Source organism: Struthio camelus, chromosome 26 (genome assembly GCF_040807025.1).
Source record: "Struthio camelus isolate bStrCam1 chromosome 26, bStrCam1.hap1, whole genome shotgun sequence".
Lineage (NCBI taxonomy): Eukaryota > Metazoa > Chordata > Aves > Struthioniformes > Struthionidae > Struthio > Struthio camelus.
In genome coordinates, this window is record NC_090967.1 from 6,496,438 (window position 1) to 6,511,394 (window position 14,957).

The following is a 14,957-nucleotide window of genomic DNA, read 5'->3' on the forward strand; positions in this document are numbered from 1 at the left end:
GTGCTGCACATCCCTGGATGCTGCATGTCCCCGGTGCTGCACATCCCTGGGTGCTGCATGACCCCGGTGCTGGACATCCCTGGGTGCTGCACGTCCCCGCAGCTGCATGTCCCCAGTGCTGCACATCCCTGGGTGCTGCATGACCCCGGTGCTGCACATCCCTGGGTGCTGCACGTCCCCGCAGCTGCATGTCCCTGGTGCTGCACATCCCTGGGTGCTGCATGACCCCGGTGCTGCACATCCCTGGGTGCTGCACGTCCCCGCAGCTGCATGTCCCTGGTGCTGCACATCCCTGGGTGCTGCACGACCCCGGTGCTGCACATCCCTGGGTGCTGCACGTCCCCGCAGCTGCATGTCCCTGGTGCTGCACATCCCTGGGTGCTGCATGTCGCCGGTGCTGCACATCCCTGGGTGCTGCATGACCCTGGTGCTGGACATCCCTGGGTGCTGCACGTCCCCGCAGCTGCATGTCCCCAGTGCTGCACATCCCTGGATGCTGCATGACCCTGGTGCTGGACATCCCTGGGTGCTGCACGTCCCCGCAGCTGCATGTCCCCAGTGCTGCACATCCCTGGGTGCTGCATGTCCTCAGTGGTGCTGGGGGATGCAGGAGCCGCCTCCACTGCTCGGAGCCGCATCCTGGCCTCCGGCCCGCAGGCGCCGTGGGTCTTCGTGGAGGAACGGCGGTGAATGCTCCACCGCGTGCATCGCAGCCCGCGGGGTTGGGGACGTTAGCGGACAGGATTGTTTTCCACCATCTGTTTGGCTTGGTTGGAGGCAGCTCCTAGCACAGGGCAGATGGAAGCGGCAGCTACTGCAGCTCTGCTGCTATTTATGATGTCAGGAAGAAAACGGGGCTAAAAACAACACAAAGAAGCAACTCAGAAGTGGCTGGTCGAGCATCCCAGTCTGCAGCTGCTTGTGCTAACCGCTAGGCCAACCTCCCTTGCCAGATGCACGGGGCAGAGGCCCTGCAAGAGCCCAGGCGTCCGGGTTCCCCGTCCCTCATTTGCCTGCAGAGCTTGGGGGGCCGGAGGGGGACCATAAGGACCCAGGGCAAAGCGGTGCCGTCGCTCCTCGGCCCCATCCGCCCTCGCCGGGCCGGCCCGCAGCCCCGCTGCCCGGCAGGACCGTCCGTGCAGCCCCGCCGCCCCGCACGAGGCCCTGCCCGAGCCCCGCAGCTCCCCCCGGCTCCGCGGCTCCCGGCCGGGGCCTCTGCACCGCTTGGCCCTCGCAGCAGGAAACCAGGCTGCTGGAAGGCCCCGGGGAAGGAAAACCCCAAACCGCTCCTGGGCAGCAGCAGCGTCTCGGCAGAGAGCTGGAGGGGCCGCGCGCGGGAGAGGGCTGCGCGCAACCTGCTCCCATCCCCGGCTCGCAGCCCCTTCTCCGCGGGGAGAGCGCCTCTCTCCTCGCCACAGCTCTGATTTTCCACCAACAGCTTTGGAAAAGCCTGAAGAGCTGCGGAAAAGCCCCCCCTTCCCCAAGGGAGGCCGGCTGGGAGGCAGCTGCCAGGCCCCCGGCCCTGGGCACGACGCTCTCCAGATACTCCCGTCCCTCCACCATCCGGCCCCATCCAGCCCCTCCGAATTGCGCTTTGCATTTCGGCTCCCGCCGGTTACTCAGAGCCGAAGGGTGAAGCGGCACCCTGGCCGGCGGAGGGTGCAGGGAGCAGGTGCAGAGCAGGGGGACGAGGGGGCAGCGGGGGCTCCCGAGCCACCCGTGCAGGATGATGGCAACATGGACCCGCTGCGGGCAGGTTGCGTGGGGAGCCGGGGAGGGGGATGCAGCCCCGGACCCGCCGGGCTGGCTCGTGCCGGGTTGGGGGCCCGGCCCCGCGTTCCTGCACTCCCGCGGCGGCTCCGGCACGCAGGCACGGACCGGCAGCCGGCTGCGCCGGGGCGGCTGGGGCCGGCGGGCTGGAAACCCGCCCGGGGCCAGGGCTGGGCTGGGGGCCGCAGCCCGCGGGGCTCCTCGCGGCCGGCCGGCCCCGCTCCCCACCCACATGCTGCAGCTCTGAGCTCATGCTAAGGAGCGTCAGCAGGTACCAAAATAACCCCCCGGCCTCCCTGGAGGTCGCCGGCTTGCAGGCAGTGCCGAACCTTGCAATGCAGCGCAGCGCCAGCTGGGACAGCTTTGCCTCTGCTTCTCCTAATTGTTAGCAGAGAGCGGCGGCGTGCGGCTGCGGCCGCGGCGGGGCTGCCGGGGCCGGCAGCGGGAAGCGAGGCCGGGAGCGCGCCGCCGCCGGCGCCTGGCCCCGGGACCCCTCGCCGGGCTGCAGGACGATGGCTTTCCTGCATGGCAGTGGCTTTGGGGGTCCAACCCACCTTTTCTTTCCCCTTCCGGACCCTTGCCGGGAGCAATGCCCATGGCTGAGTGCCAGGACGGGCAGGTGGGGTGACAGCGGCCGGTGCAAGAGTCTCTGAGCTAGAAACGGGGCGCAGCGAGAGCTGCCAGCCTCAGGTTTTGGGGCGGACAGCCAGGCCTCCTGCTGCCCCTCTTGCACCCTGCATCGGAGAGCTGCCGGGTGCTGTGGCTGGGCCGGTGGGTCCCGGCCCTCGTGTCGGGCCGCCAAGCCCCGACGCGCCCCGGTGGCAGAGACCCGGCGGGGAAACCCGCTGCCCCCTCCCAGGGCATGGGGGCCACCGCAGGCTGCCTGCAACCGGCCGGGGCGCCGGGGGCTGCGGCCGGCGCGGAGGAGCCGCGTTTCGCCGGCGCCGTCCCGGCAGCGGGGCAGCGGCCGCGCCGGGGCAGCCGTGATGAGAAACGCAGGCCGGGGGCGCCCGGAGCAGCGCTGGTGCTCAGACGGGTCCAGCTGCTTCTCGTTACCTCCGAACGCCGTCCAAAACTGAATAACAAACCGGGGAAGGGAAAAGGGAGAGAGAAACCAGCTCCCCATCCCGCCCCGCCAGCAATTAGAGATGGCCGGAGCCCAACATAAATGAAGACGACGGTAGCCGCCCGCTCGCGGGGCGCACCGGCACGTCCTTAAATGCCGCCGCGCGGCCGGGGGCGGCCGGGACCCCGGCCAAGGGGGGCTCAGGCTCCCGTTTGCTCAGCGGCTGCTGCTCCCCGCCGGGCTCCGGGACCGGGTGCCTCCAGCGCCGGACCCCGCCGCCGCGGGGGCGGCAGCCGGGTGCCTCCCCCGGTTTCCCCAAACCGGGGCTGCAGGCCGCGGGCGCCCGGGGCGGCTGCTCGCCGCGAGCACGTTCCAGGGCTGGCCGGGAACAGAGGCTCCTCTGAGCACCAGCCGCGAGCTGGAAAGCGACTTGGGAAACAGCTCGCTCGTCCTTTTCTTTTTTTTTTCTTTCGTATTTAATAATGGAAAATGTAATGACAGCGCCTAAATTAAAATAATAAAAGAAACCATCCGGAACGCCAACCCAAAATAGGAGCGAAACCCACGTTTCAGGCTGAACGGGAACATGGGCAGGCAAGGGATGAAAGGGAAAAGCAGACGTGCGGCGGCTGGGCAGAGGCAGCTCCGCGGGGCGGCCGGAGGGGCAGCCCGCATCGCGCCGCCGCGGCCCCTCTCCGCCCCCTCCCGCCGCTCCTCTTTGGGCCCCGTCCCGGGGGAGCCCGGCCCCCGGCCCCGCTCCTCTCCGGCCGGATCCTGCCCTGCCCGCGGCTGCTCCCAGCCCCGCAGCCTGGCTTTCTCCCCCCGGGTCGCATCGGACAAGGGGCTCCAGCGCCCCGGGGAGCGGGGACGGGTCCGGCGTCGGAGCCTGCCTGGGCGGTGCCAGCTCCCCGGCTCCGCGCGATGCCGGAGCCCGCGCCGGGTCCAGCTCCCGAATTCCAGGCCGTCTGGCCAAGAGATGCTGCTCCGCTCCCGGCGCGGAGGGAGGCAAACAGCAGCCTGCATGCACGCCGGCAGGCTGGAGGCGAGACCCTTCCCCGGCCTGCCGCCCCCCGGCCAAAGCGGCAAGACCCCCCCCCCCGGAGCGGGAGCTGGAGGGGGGGGTCAGCAATACGGCTATTTGCCCCCTGCTGTTGCAGGGAGCGTTTGAAGTCCAGATTTGGGGAAAAACAGGAGGGCGAGGAGAGGTGGCCGGAGAGGAGGTTCCCGCGGTGTTTCCTGGGTGCCCATCGCTGCACCCCGGGCGGACAGGGCGCAAAGGGGAAAAGCAGGATGAAATAAATAAATGCATCCCCCGGGACCCCGGCCCGTTCGAGGGGAGCGAAGCGCCTCTCGCCTCCGCGGCCGGCTCCCGCGGGAAGGCCCGGGGACCCGTGCCGAAAGCCCGGCGGGACCAGGGTGCTGTTTGCCGGGGGGCACGCTGCGCTGCCCGGCTTCGGGAGACGAGCCTGCCCAGCGCCCGTTCCTCTCGGAGTTGCTTTTTAGATATATTTTAAGGATTGCATCTTAATATCTCAGGGTTCAAAGGAACGTTACTGAAGTGAGCTGGTTCTGGAAAAAACATCCTTTCCCCTTTTTTGCGATCTATTTTTGAAACTTTTGGCCTTCGCTCATCCCGAGGTTCCAGACCATAAATAACAATAACAACATATTTAAACCCTTTTCGATGACAGCTTGCCGAATCTGCCAGAGCATTTTAATTCTCCAGATGTTGAAAATCTGACTCAAAACTGGAAGTTTGGTAAATATTTTGTGTGCTTCTCATTTCTCGTCCACTGGTTTTTTTATCACATGAACCAGCGGAATAAAAATAACAAGTGGAACAGTTATTTTTAGGAGATGGAGGGAGGAAAGGTGAGTCGGTGGCTGCCGGCCCCGCCGGCCCGCGGCAGGCAACCGGCCGCGGCATCGCTGTGATTTACTCCGAGCAGCGGGGGCAGCCGGGGCCGGGGCTGCGCCAGGACCCCGGAGCGATGATTTCCTCCGATTGCCGGGACCAGGGACGGCGGCCAGAGCATCCTCGGCGGGACGGCTCGCTCCGCTCCGGCAGCCTGGGCCTCGGCCGGACCCGGGTTCCCGCGGGCGCCCGGACACGGTGTCCTCAGCTGCGAGGTGCCACCCCGCGTCCCCTGTCCCCATCCTGCACCGCGATGAGTTTTCACCCTTCTGCTCAGACCCCCGCCCCGCTCCCCCCCCCCCCACCGTCTGCCTGAGGTTTTTGGAGATCTTTCGAGGGAACGAAGGAAGGGCTGTTATTGACTTTGGTCGGACGGCGTTTCCCTGCTCTCCGTGGTGCGCTGAGAAACGTCAGCAGGAAAAGTATTAAAAAAAAAAAAAAAATTGGCCTTCAGCGCAAGTCCTGGAAAAAGAGAGTTTTGAATTTCCCCACAACAGAAGCAAACAGGGAGCGTGGCTGCGGGCTGCGCCAGCGCCCGGGAGGCAGCGCTCCGGCGCCTGGCCAAGTCGGCTCGCTCGGGGCCGGGGCGGCTCGAGGCCGAGCGCCGCCGCGCCGAGGGCCGCCGGTCGCAGCAGCGAGGACGGGGCCGGCGAGGGGAGCGCTCAAAGCACGTCCCCCGCATTTTGCCCTTTCGCCTTCCTTCGCCAGTTCTTCTCCCCCCCCCCCCCAAAAAAAAAAAACCCCTCCTTCTGAAAGACAGAAGTATTTTGCCAGGGGACGTCCGGCCGCGCTGCGCGCCCGGTGCTGGCCCGAGCCCTGGCTGGGAGCCGGCCCCGACGCCGCTCCACCCCGTGCCCTGGGTACCCTGTGCCGTGGGTACCGCACACCCCGGCTACCCCAAACTCCAGGTACCGGCTACCCTGGGTAACCCCACACCCCGGCTACCCCACAGCCTGGCTATCCTATCCCCCAGCATCTCTAGACCCTGTGCACCCCATAACCCCGGTTCCCCACACCCTGGCTACCCCACAGCCTGGCTATCCTATCCCCCAGCATCTCTAGACCCTGTGCACCCCATAACCCCGGTTCCCCACACCCTGGCTACCCCACAGCCTGGCTATCCTATCCCCCAGCATCTCTAGACCCTGTGCACCCCATAACCCCGGTACCCCACACCCCGGCTACCCCATAACCTGGCTATCCTATCCCCCAGCATCTCTAGATCCTGTGCACCCCATAACCCCAGTTCCCCACACCCCGGCTACCCCACAGCCTGGCTATCCTATCCCCCAGCATCTCTAGACCCTGTGCACCCCATAACCCCGGTTCCCCACACCCCGGCTACCCCACAGCCTGGCTATCCTATCCCCCAGCATCTCTAGACCCTGTGCACCCCCTAACCCCGGTTCCCCACACCCCGGCTACCCCACAGCCTGGCTATCCTATCCCCCAGCATCTCTAGACCCTGTGCACCCCCTAACCCCGGTTCCCCACACCCCGGCTACCCCACAGCCTGGCTATCCTATCCCCCAGCATCTCTAGACCCTGTGCACCCCATAACCCCGGTTCCCCACACCCCGGCTACCCCACAGCCTGGCTATCCTATCCCCCAGCATCTCTAGATCCTGTGCACCCCATAACCCTGGTACCCCACACCCCGGCTACCCCATAACCTGGCTATCCTATCCCCCAGCATCTCTAGACCCTGTGCACCCCCTAACCCTGGTTCCCCACACCCCGGCTACCCCCACAACCTGGCTATCCTATCCCCCAGCATCTCTAGATCCTGTGCACCCCCTAACCCTGGTACCCCACACCCCGGCTACCCCACAGCCTGGCTATCCTATCCCCCAGCATCTCTAGACCCTGTGCACCCCATAACCCCGGTACCCCACACCCCGGCTACCCCACAGCCTGGCTATCCTATCCCCCAGCATCTCTAGACCCTGTGCACCCCATAACCCCGGTACCCCACACCCCAGCTACCCCACAGCCTGGCTATCCTATCCCCCAGCATCTCTAGATCCTGTGCACCCCATAACCCCGGTACCCCACACCCCGGCTACCCCACAGCCTGGCTATCCTATCCCCCAGCATCTCTAGACCCTGTGCACCCCCTAACCCCGGTTCCCCACACCCCGGCTACCCCACAGCCTGGCTATCCTATCCCCCAGCATCTCTAGACCCTGTGCACCCCATAACCCCAGTTCCCCACACCCCGGCTACCCCACAACCTGGCTATCCTATCCCCCAGCATCTCTAGACCCTGTGAACCCCCTAACCCTGGTACCCCACACCCCGGCTACCCCACAGCCTGGCTATCCTATCCCCCAGCATCTCTAGACCCTGTGCACCCCATAACCCTGGTACCCCACACCCCGGCTACCCCACAACCTGGCTATCCTATCCCCCAGCATCTCTAGACCCTGTGCACCCCATAACCCTGGTACCCCACACCCCGGCTACCCCACAACCTGGCTATCCTATCCCCCAGCATCTCTAGATCCTGTGCACCCCCTAACCCCGGTTCCCCACACCCCAGCTACCCCATAACCTCACTATCCTACACCCCTGTGTCTCCATATCCGGGTACCCCCCTACATAAGTACCCCATATTCCAGGTACCCCATAGCCTGGCTACCCCATACCCTGGGGTACCCCACACTTTTGGGTACCCCAAAGCCTGGGTGCTCCATATGGTATGTAGCCCATAACCTAGGTAGCCTGTATCCCGGGTAGCTTGTATTTCAGACACCCCCTGCCCCATATGTGCCCCATACCCCAATACTCCATACCCTGCCCTGCCCCATATGTGCCCCATACCCCAATACTCCATACCCTGCCCTGCCCCATATGTGCCCCATACCCCAATACTCCATACCCTGGGGTAGCACATACCCTGCTTACCCCATAGCCTGGGTACCCTGTACCCCCTATCCTGGGTATCCCATACCCCAGGTATCCCATGGCCAGAGTACCCCATCCCCCGGTACCTCAAATCGCTGGTATTACTTGCCCTGGGGGATGCTCTGCCGTGTCCCCCCTGCCACAGCACTGGCCCCACTGGTGGGGCTGCAGGCACCCGGGGGCCGCGTGCAGCCCGCAGCCCCCCCGGCTTGGCGCGACCCCGCTGCCCACCACCAAGGGCCGGGGCAGACGTCTTCCTCTCCGACATGCAGCCACTTGCTGCAGAGCTGTCCCAAATCACATGATTTCCTGGAAAGTCCCCTTACCGGAGAAACGAAACAACCTAATTTTGCAAAAAAACTCGAGGCCCCTCCCAGAGGGCAGATTTTTTTTTTTTTTTTGCCCGAGCAAGTCTATGCATCTCCCAGAAGGGATGAGAGGCTGGAAGAAATTCGCGGCCCTGGCCGGTGGGATGGCCATGATGGCTCTGGTGGTAGCCCTCACCCTGGCGTACTGCCTGCCGGCCGCCGGGCAAGAGCCGGCACAGTGCCAGGGCTGCATGGGCAACGGCACGCTGGCCCAGCTGGAGGAGGCACAGCGGGCCAAGTGGGGCGAGGTGATGGCGCAGGTGGCCGTGCTGCAGTCGGAGCTGGGCAGCGTCAAGCAGTCCCTGGAGGAGGCCCGCGGGCGCTGGAACAGCTGCAGGGAGCACCTGGTAGGTGCCCGGGATGCTGCTGCCGCGGGCAGAGCAGAGTGCCGGAGCACGCCCGGGCTGCTCCTCGCCGGCTAGCGCCAGGGCGCTTCGGGGTCTGAGCCGCAGCCCCCGGCAGTGGCGTGTCCCCTCTCTGCCCACGTCCCCTCAGGGCACCTTGCAGAGGGACGTCAGAGCCCTGGAGCAGGCAATGGAGCACCTGCAGCGCCAGGAATCGGAGCAGGGGGCCAGGACGGCCACGCTGCAAGGTGAGCGCCGGGCAGGGAGCGTGGGGCAGGCGGGACGGGGCGAGCAGCGTGGGGCGCCCAGGGCGCGGGAAAAGACCCCGGGCCACCCCGCTCCCCAGCCCCTGGGGCGCGCTCATCCCCAGCCCCTGGGCCGTGCTCATCCCCGGCCGCTCTCGCCTCCCAGCAGAGGAGAACAGGAAGCTCAAGGAGGATTTGGTGCAGCACCGGCAACAGCTGGAGGATGCCAAGAATAACAGGTGAGACCCATGTCCCCTGACCCCCAAGCCCTGTCCCCTCCCTCCGTCACCAGCTGTCCTTGTCCCCCCCCCCCCCCCCCAGGAGCAGTCTCCAGTCCCAGATCTGGAACCTGCTGCGGCAGCTCCAGGTCCTGCAGAGCAGGATGTCGAGCGCGAACCAGCTCGCAGCCTCGAGCCTGGCCGAGCACCCCAGCCTCCTGGCGCTGGCCGTCGCAGGGATGCTCTTCCTTTGAGCCCGAAGCAGCCTGGGCGAGGGCCTGGCTCATCCTCCGTCACCCGTTGCCCCCGATGGGGCGTGAGAGGGGACCGTCTCCGTCCGGAGGGGCCGCAGCTCGGGGAGCCCCCCCGGGCCGCTCAGCCCTCTGCCCTGGCGCGCGGCGCCCACCTGCGCCGGGGACAGCTCGCGCCTCCAGATCCGCCCGGGCCCCCGACGCTGCCGGCATCTCCCGGGGACGCGGGTTGCTTCCAGCTGCAACCCCCCGGCCGGGCCAGGCAGGGGTCTCAGGCGCTTCACGGTTTCGTAGTGTTTAAGCTAATAAAACACCATGAAAAGCCCAAGGTGTTTTGCTGCTCTGGCACCTTTTTGGGACCCAAAGCCCCAACCCTACTGGGGGTACGTGGACAGCCGGGGTGAGGGGGTCCCCCTGCCTGGTGCCCTCCACGTCCCAGCCTCACCGCCCTGGGACCCCTGGGTCACCCCGGCCCACCAGCACGGGGGAGCTGCCATGCCTCAGTTTCCCCACTTGTAAATACTGCGTGGTCAGGACATGTCCGGCCTCGTGCTGCTGCTCGCTGCCTGCAGGCGCCTGCAAGCCTGCCGTCCCCGGCCCCTCGCCCACCCCGAAGGGCAGCGCGGGGCAGCGCGGCGCAGTCGCTGCAGTCGCGCGGCGGCTGGAGAAAGCTCCCACCTTTGTCCTGCTTGGCTAAAGCTCTCGGCCGGCGCTTCCTGCCTGCAGCGCTGCCGTGCCCCCGCGCCGGCCCCGGCTTCCTCCCCCGGCACGGCCGCCCAGCCCCTCGCCTCCCCTGCAAATCCCCCTCCAGGGATCCAAGCCTCGCGCTCCCTGCTCGGAGCCCGCGGTGGCACCGTTGGGGTGCCGAGGGAGCGTGCCGTCCCGCTCGGCAGCCGCGTCCCTGCCCCTGTCCCCAAGCCCCCTCGTCGCAGCCTTTCCGCGCGCAGCCGGGGATGCTGCAGAACCGCCACGGGCAGGCGGCAGCCTCAGCATCCCCGAGCCGCCTCGGTGCACGCCAGCGACCCGCCGGAGCCGGCCAGCCCTTGCTCCTGGCCCGCGGCGGGCCGACCCGGGACCGGCAGCCCCACGCCGCAGCGTGTCCCTCCGGCACCGCCGGCGGATGCTACGGCCCGCGCGAGCCACTCGGCTGGCCCGGAGGGCAGAGCTGCCTCCCACGTGCAGTCTATCCCGGGCTGCGACCTGCGAGAAACCGCAGCCCAAAGCGGCGTCTGGTGAGGAAAACCCACACGTAGCAATTAGAGCGACCCAGGGAGCGACGTGCGCCGGGGCGGCCGGCACATCGCGGGCGGCAGCCGCCGGAGCAGGCGAGCATCCCCGTGCCCCCTCTCCCCCCCCCCCCGCCCCGAGCATGGACCCCGGGGTGCCCAAGGCCACCCTGAAGGTGCTGGGGCTGTGCGCGGCGCTGCTGCTGCTGGTGGCGGCGGTGACGGTGGCGGTGGCGGTGATGGTGTGGCGCTCGGAGGCGCTGCGCAAGCTGCAGGGCTGCCGGGAGCGGGCGGCCAACGAGAGCCGGGAGCTGGGGGACCGCGTGGCCCAGCTGGAGCAGGAGCGAGGCCGGCTGCGGCGCGCGGCGGCCCAGGGCGCCCGCCGGGAGGAAGCCCTGCAGCTGCTGCTGGCCCAGGCCCGGGGCGACGGCGAGAAGCTCAACGCCAGCTTGGCATCCTGCCGAGAGCACGCGGTAGGTCCTGCTGGGGCGGGGGGGAGATGTTTCCTCTGCGTGTTTGGAGCCAGGGGGATTTTGACAGGGCTCATGGGAAGCCCCAGCTCCAAGGGAAGGATGCTGCAGACGAGCAACCGCCGGCGAGAGCAAAGGGCAGCTGCGCCGGGGCGGCCGGCGGCGAGAAGCAGCCCTGCGGGGAGGGTGCGAGGGGTGCCAAGGCCCTCCGGGACCCTGCGGCTGCATGACCGCCTCCCGGCAAAGCATCGTGCTGCCCCCGGTCCCACGAGCGCTGCCAGGGCTGAGCCAGCGCCGGCACCGCCCCGGCCGGGACAGCTATTCCTAGCCGCGACCGAGCCGAGCCGCTCTGCACACGTATAATTAACCCTCCATGAAAACCGCAGCAGGGGCCGGAGCCCGCTGCGGGGCTGCTGTTTCTCTCCTCCGCGGTATTTTTAGTTGCAGACCCAGCTGGGAAAGGGCCTGGCCAGACTGCTGCAATTCCAGCCCGGAGGAAGAGCCGGGGCCCACTTTCCCTCCCGCGCTCTTCCGGCCGAACAATGGCCCGGAGGGGCTGGAAAACCGCTCCGGCTTCCCGTCGGCGGCAGCGCCCGGCCCGCGGGACCCGGGGCTGCTCGCCCTTTCGGGGGGACGCGGCCCCGGCCCCGTCACCGCCGCGTGCCCTCTTCCCCAGGCGGCGCTGGGCAGCGACGCCGCGGCGCTGCGGAGCGAGGTGCTGGCGCTGCGGCGCGAAGGGGCCGAGCTGGCCGGCAGCAACGCGGCGCTGCGAGGTGGGGGCTGCGGGGTTTCGGGGAGGGGGCACGGGACGGACCCCAGGGGCATCCCCCCGCCCGGCTGCACGGGGCCGGCGGGCGGGCGGCCGCCCGGCTCAGCCCCGCCGTCCCCTTGGCCCTGCAGAGGTGCTGGCGCGCGGCGAGGAGGAGGCGCTGGGGCTGCAGCGGCGGCTGGAGGAGGCGGCGGAGCAGCGGCGGGCGCTGCGGGCCCGCGGGGAGCGCTGCGAGGCCCGGCAGCGCCAGCTCCAGGCCAGCCTGTAAGGAGGGCCGTTCCCCCCCCCGGCACCGGGCAGCAGGGCCGGCAGACCCCCGCGACGCGCCTCTGCTCTGCCCGCAGGCGGGACTACGCGGCCGAGGTCGAAGCCCTGCAGCGGCGGCGGAGCTGCCGCCCGGCCGGGCGCAGGTGCCCCCCTCGCCGGTACAGCGCCGGGCGCTGCCTCCTCTCCTGCCTCCCTGCCCTGCTCGCTGCGGGGGGCCACGCGCGTGTGCATGTGCCCTGCACGTGTGTGCGTGTGCCTGCACACGTGTGCATGTGCCCACGCGTGTGTGCGTGTGCCTGCACACGTGTGCACGCGCCTGCACAAGTGTGCATGTGTGCACGTGCCTGCACGTGTGCGTGTGCCCTGCATGCATGTGCCTGTGCCTGCACACATGTGCACGTGCCTGCACGCGTGTGCACGTGCCCACACATGTGTGCACGTGCCCACACGCATGTTCCCCTACCCCCACAGCCCTTCGGCACCGGTGTCGGCAGCCTGAGCCGGCCCCGGTGCCCCCCGGGAGCCGCTCACCGCTCTCCCCTCTCTTGCAGGAAGGGTTGAAGCCCCGCGGTCCCGGCGCCCGGTGGGGGGCTCGGCGACGGGGCTCCGCCGGCGGCTCGGCACCTCCACCCTAGGCACGGCTGCGGCAGCCCGAGCACGGCCCCCACCCGCGGCGCCTTTCGGAAGAGCCCGACGGCTGCCCGGCACCGCTGCCCCCGCGGGAGCGGCGCAGCTAACGCGCCGGAGCTGCTGCGGAGCCGGCGCAGAGGCTTTTCTCCACCAGAGAGGCTCTTTGCTGGCTAAGGGATGCTCCCGTCTGCCGGCTGCTCCGCTTCGCCGATGCTGCCTGCCTGCTCGGCCCTATTTTTTCATCCTCCGCTTTCTGCCCGTCTCTTCACCGCAGTGTTTTCAGTAAGCACCAGGACCTGGAAAGACTTTGCAAGCGGGAAGGCATTCGTGCAATAAAGGCCGCTCTGTTCACCAGGATGTTTCCATGTGCCGCGAATCCAACCTTTCCCCACGGCCCTGAGGTCAGAAAGTCAAACAAATTCCAGGGCTGCCTCGAGCTCGGACGGCCGCGCCGACCGGCCGCCAAGGGCAGGAGCCCGCCGGCTCCGGCCCCGGCGCGTCCCCGGGCCCAGCGCCGGCCAGCTGGCTCGGCCGCGCCGTCGCAAGGCCGCTGCGCCGTGCCCGGCCCGGCGCACCGGCTCTGCCGCCTGCCCCGGCGGCTCCCGCGGGACCGGCGGAGCGGATGCAGCCCCAGCGAGGCCGGCACGGGCGGCGGGGCCAGGCCAAGCACGGGGAGCGGGCGGGGGGGGGAGAGGGATTAGCAGATGCTGCTGTTTCCCAGTCGCTTCCCAAATTCTTTGATCCACTTCAAACCAACGCAGAAGGTTTCCAGGAAAGCTGCAAATTTTCCTGCTGCTGCCATGCAATATCCTGTGCAGAGGGCAGGCCGGCCGCGAGCGTCTGAGCACGAGCATCCGGCCTCCAACCTGCAAAACCCATCAGAGCGTTACCCCGGCGGCTGCCCTCGCCGCGCCGAGCCCAGGCAGCCGCTGGCAGGCGGCTTTCGAGGTGAAAGTGCCTCTGGCCGGGGCAAACCGGCCCCCGGTGCCTGGAAGCGCTTCCCAGGCTGGAGGCAAGGGCTCGGACGGCGCCGGCGGCAGAGGGGCCCAGCCTGCTCGGCCCCGGCGCTGCATCGCCCTTCGCCTCCTGCCTTGGCGCATCCTCGGGCCGGTTGCAAAGCCCGAGGGCTCCGTCCTGCCGCCCGGCCCCCCGGGCTGGCGCGGGAACCCCGCACGCGTCGCCCAGCCGGGAAACCCCGGCCCAAGCGGTTTTGCCCTTCCCCGTCCACGGTTCAGGCCGGGCTGGCGGGAGGCAAGCGCTGGAAACGACGACACCCAGGCGGGGAGCAAACCTCCCCGTGGGGCCGGGCGCCTGGCAGCCGCCCGGCACCAAGAGCGAAACGCGTCCCGTCCCGGCGGCCGCCACCGCGGCAGCCCCGGCTCGGAAAGGCGGCGAGCAGGGTGCGTTCCCCGGCGCCAGGCCCCGTGGCACGATTCGTTAAGGACGGGAAGCTAATGGGCGAAGGGGACAAAGCGAGGTGCCCGGGCTGCCCCGGCGGCTGGGGACCCGCGCGCCGCCGGAGCCGGGGGCCAGCTCGTGCCGTGCCAGGGCCACAAGAGCCCGGCCAGGGCCGGGGCCGCCGGAGCGGGGAGGTGACTCAGCCCTGTTATTTGCAGCTCAGGAAGGAAACGGCAGTAGCCGAGAACGGCTTCAGGACTGACACCGTCCCGACCACCGCAGACACTTACCGGTCCCCGGAGACCTCGGCCCGGCGAGAAAGCAGGAAACAGAAACGAGGTCTGAGGCTTCGGGGTCAGCGCCCGCTCAGCCCTGCGCCTCGGCACCCCCGGGCACGTCCCCGGGCCGGGCATCCTGCCGCCGTGCCGCCAGCCGGGGCCGGGCAGCAGCGGGCGCCGGGCGGCCCCGGGGTGGCAGCCGCAGAGGGCTCCCGCGAGCAGCCGGGGGCCGCAATCGCAGCGGGGAGAGCACGCGTCTCGCGGGCTGCAAACACGTGCGTGGTGGCCTCTCCGCGGAGCAACCGTGCCGCCTGACGGGAACAGCCGCGTCCCGGCTGGGAGCGGCGGGGGCAAATGGGGGGGTCACCTGGCAAAGCGGGTGCAACACCCCTGCGTGCACCATCCAGCGTGCAACACCCGGCGTGCAACAGCCTGCGAGCAGCCGCCTGCAGACACCCCCTCCTGAGAGCACCCTCTTTCCCTGCCTGGGCAGGGAGCGGGTGTTGCTCCTGGCTTGCCCTCGCCGGCTGCGGTTTGCCCGGCGGGGGACAGTGCAGCGCGGCTGCAGCTCTCCGGCGGCCCCGGCTCCGCGCGCCCTCTCGGCGAGCCCGAGGTCCAGCCGGCGGCCCCGTGCGGACCGCGCTGCCCAGCCGCCTGCACTGGCCCGGTGCCAGCCTACCTGGAAGCCAAGGTCTCGCCCCGCGTCCTTCCCCGGCCGGGTCAGCCGCCGGCGAGGGTGCACGAGGGCAGAAACGGCACCGGCGTGGGGACGCCCCGTGCCGCCTGGCCGCGAAGCGGGTCGGAGGCACGCGGCGGTGCAGGGTGCAAGCGGCAG

General features: G+C 69.0%; 2 protein-coding genes across 6 annotated transcripts; both read left to right on the plus strand.

Moving 5' to 3' along the window:
• The first annotated feature begins 7,971 nt into the window (after positions 1-7,971).
• Positions 7,972-9,412, plus strand: LOC138062373 (glial fibrillary acidic protein-like). Of its 2 annotated transcripts, none has more exons than XM_068920220.1 (4): positions 7,972-8,373; positions 8,522-8,618; positions 8,782-8,854; positions 8,937-9,412. In XM_068920220.1, the coding sequence occupies exons 1-4, from the start codon at positions 8,074-8,076 to the stop codon at positions 9,085-9,087; spliced, it is 621 nt and encodes a 206-aa protein (XP_068776321.1). In that variant the 5' UTR covers positions 7,972-8,073; the 3' UTR covers positions 9,088-9,412. The 2 variants fall into 2 exon arrangements, with proteins under 2 accessions (XP_068776321.1, XP_068776322.1); XM_068920221.1 differs by having other exon boundaries at positions 7,983-8,373; positions 8,785-8,854.
• A 144-nt stretch (positions 9,413-9,556) lies between these two features.
• CCDC194 (coiled-coil domain containing 194) lies at positions 9,557-12,901 on the plus strand. Of its 4 annotated transcripts, none has more exons than XM_068920218.1 (4): positions 9,557-11,553; positions 11,681-11,813; positions 11,894-11,974; positions 12,368-12,901. In XM_068920218.1, the coding sequence occupies exons 1-4, from the start codon at positions 11,154-11,156 to the stop codon at positions 12,375-12,377; spliced, it is 624 nt and encodes a 207-aa protein (XP_068776319.1). In that variant the 5' UTR covers positions 9,557-11,153; the 3' UTR covers positions 12,378-12,901. The 4 variants fall into 4 exon arrangements, with proteins under 4 accessions (XP_068776319.1, XP_068776320.1, XP_068776318.1 ...); XM_068920219.1 differs by having other exon boundaries at positions 11,894-11,959; XM_068920217.1 differs by having other exon boundaries at positions 11,894-12,901.
• The last annotated feature ends 2,056 nt before the right edge of the window (positions 12,902-14,957 follow it).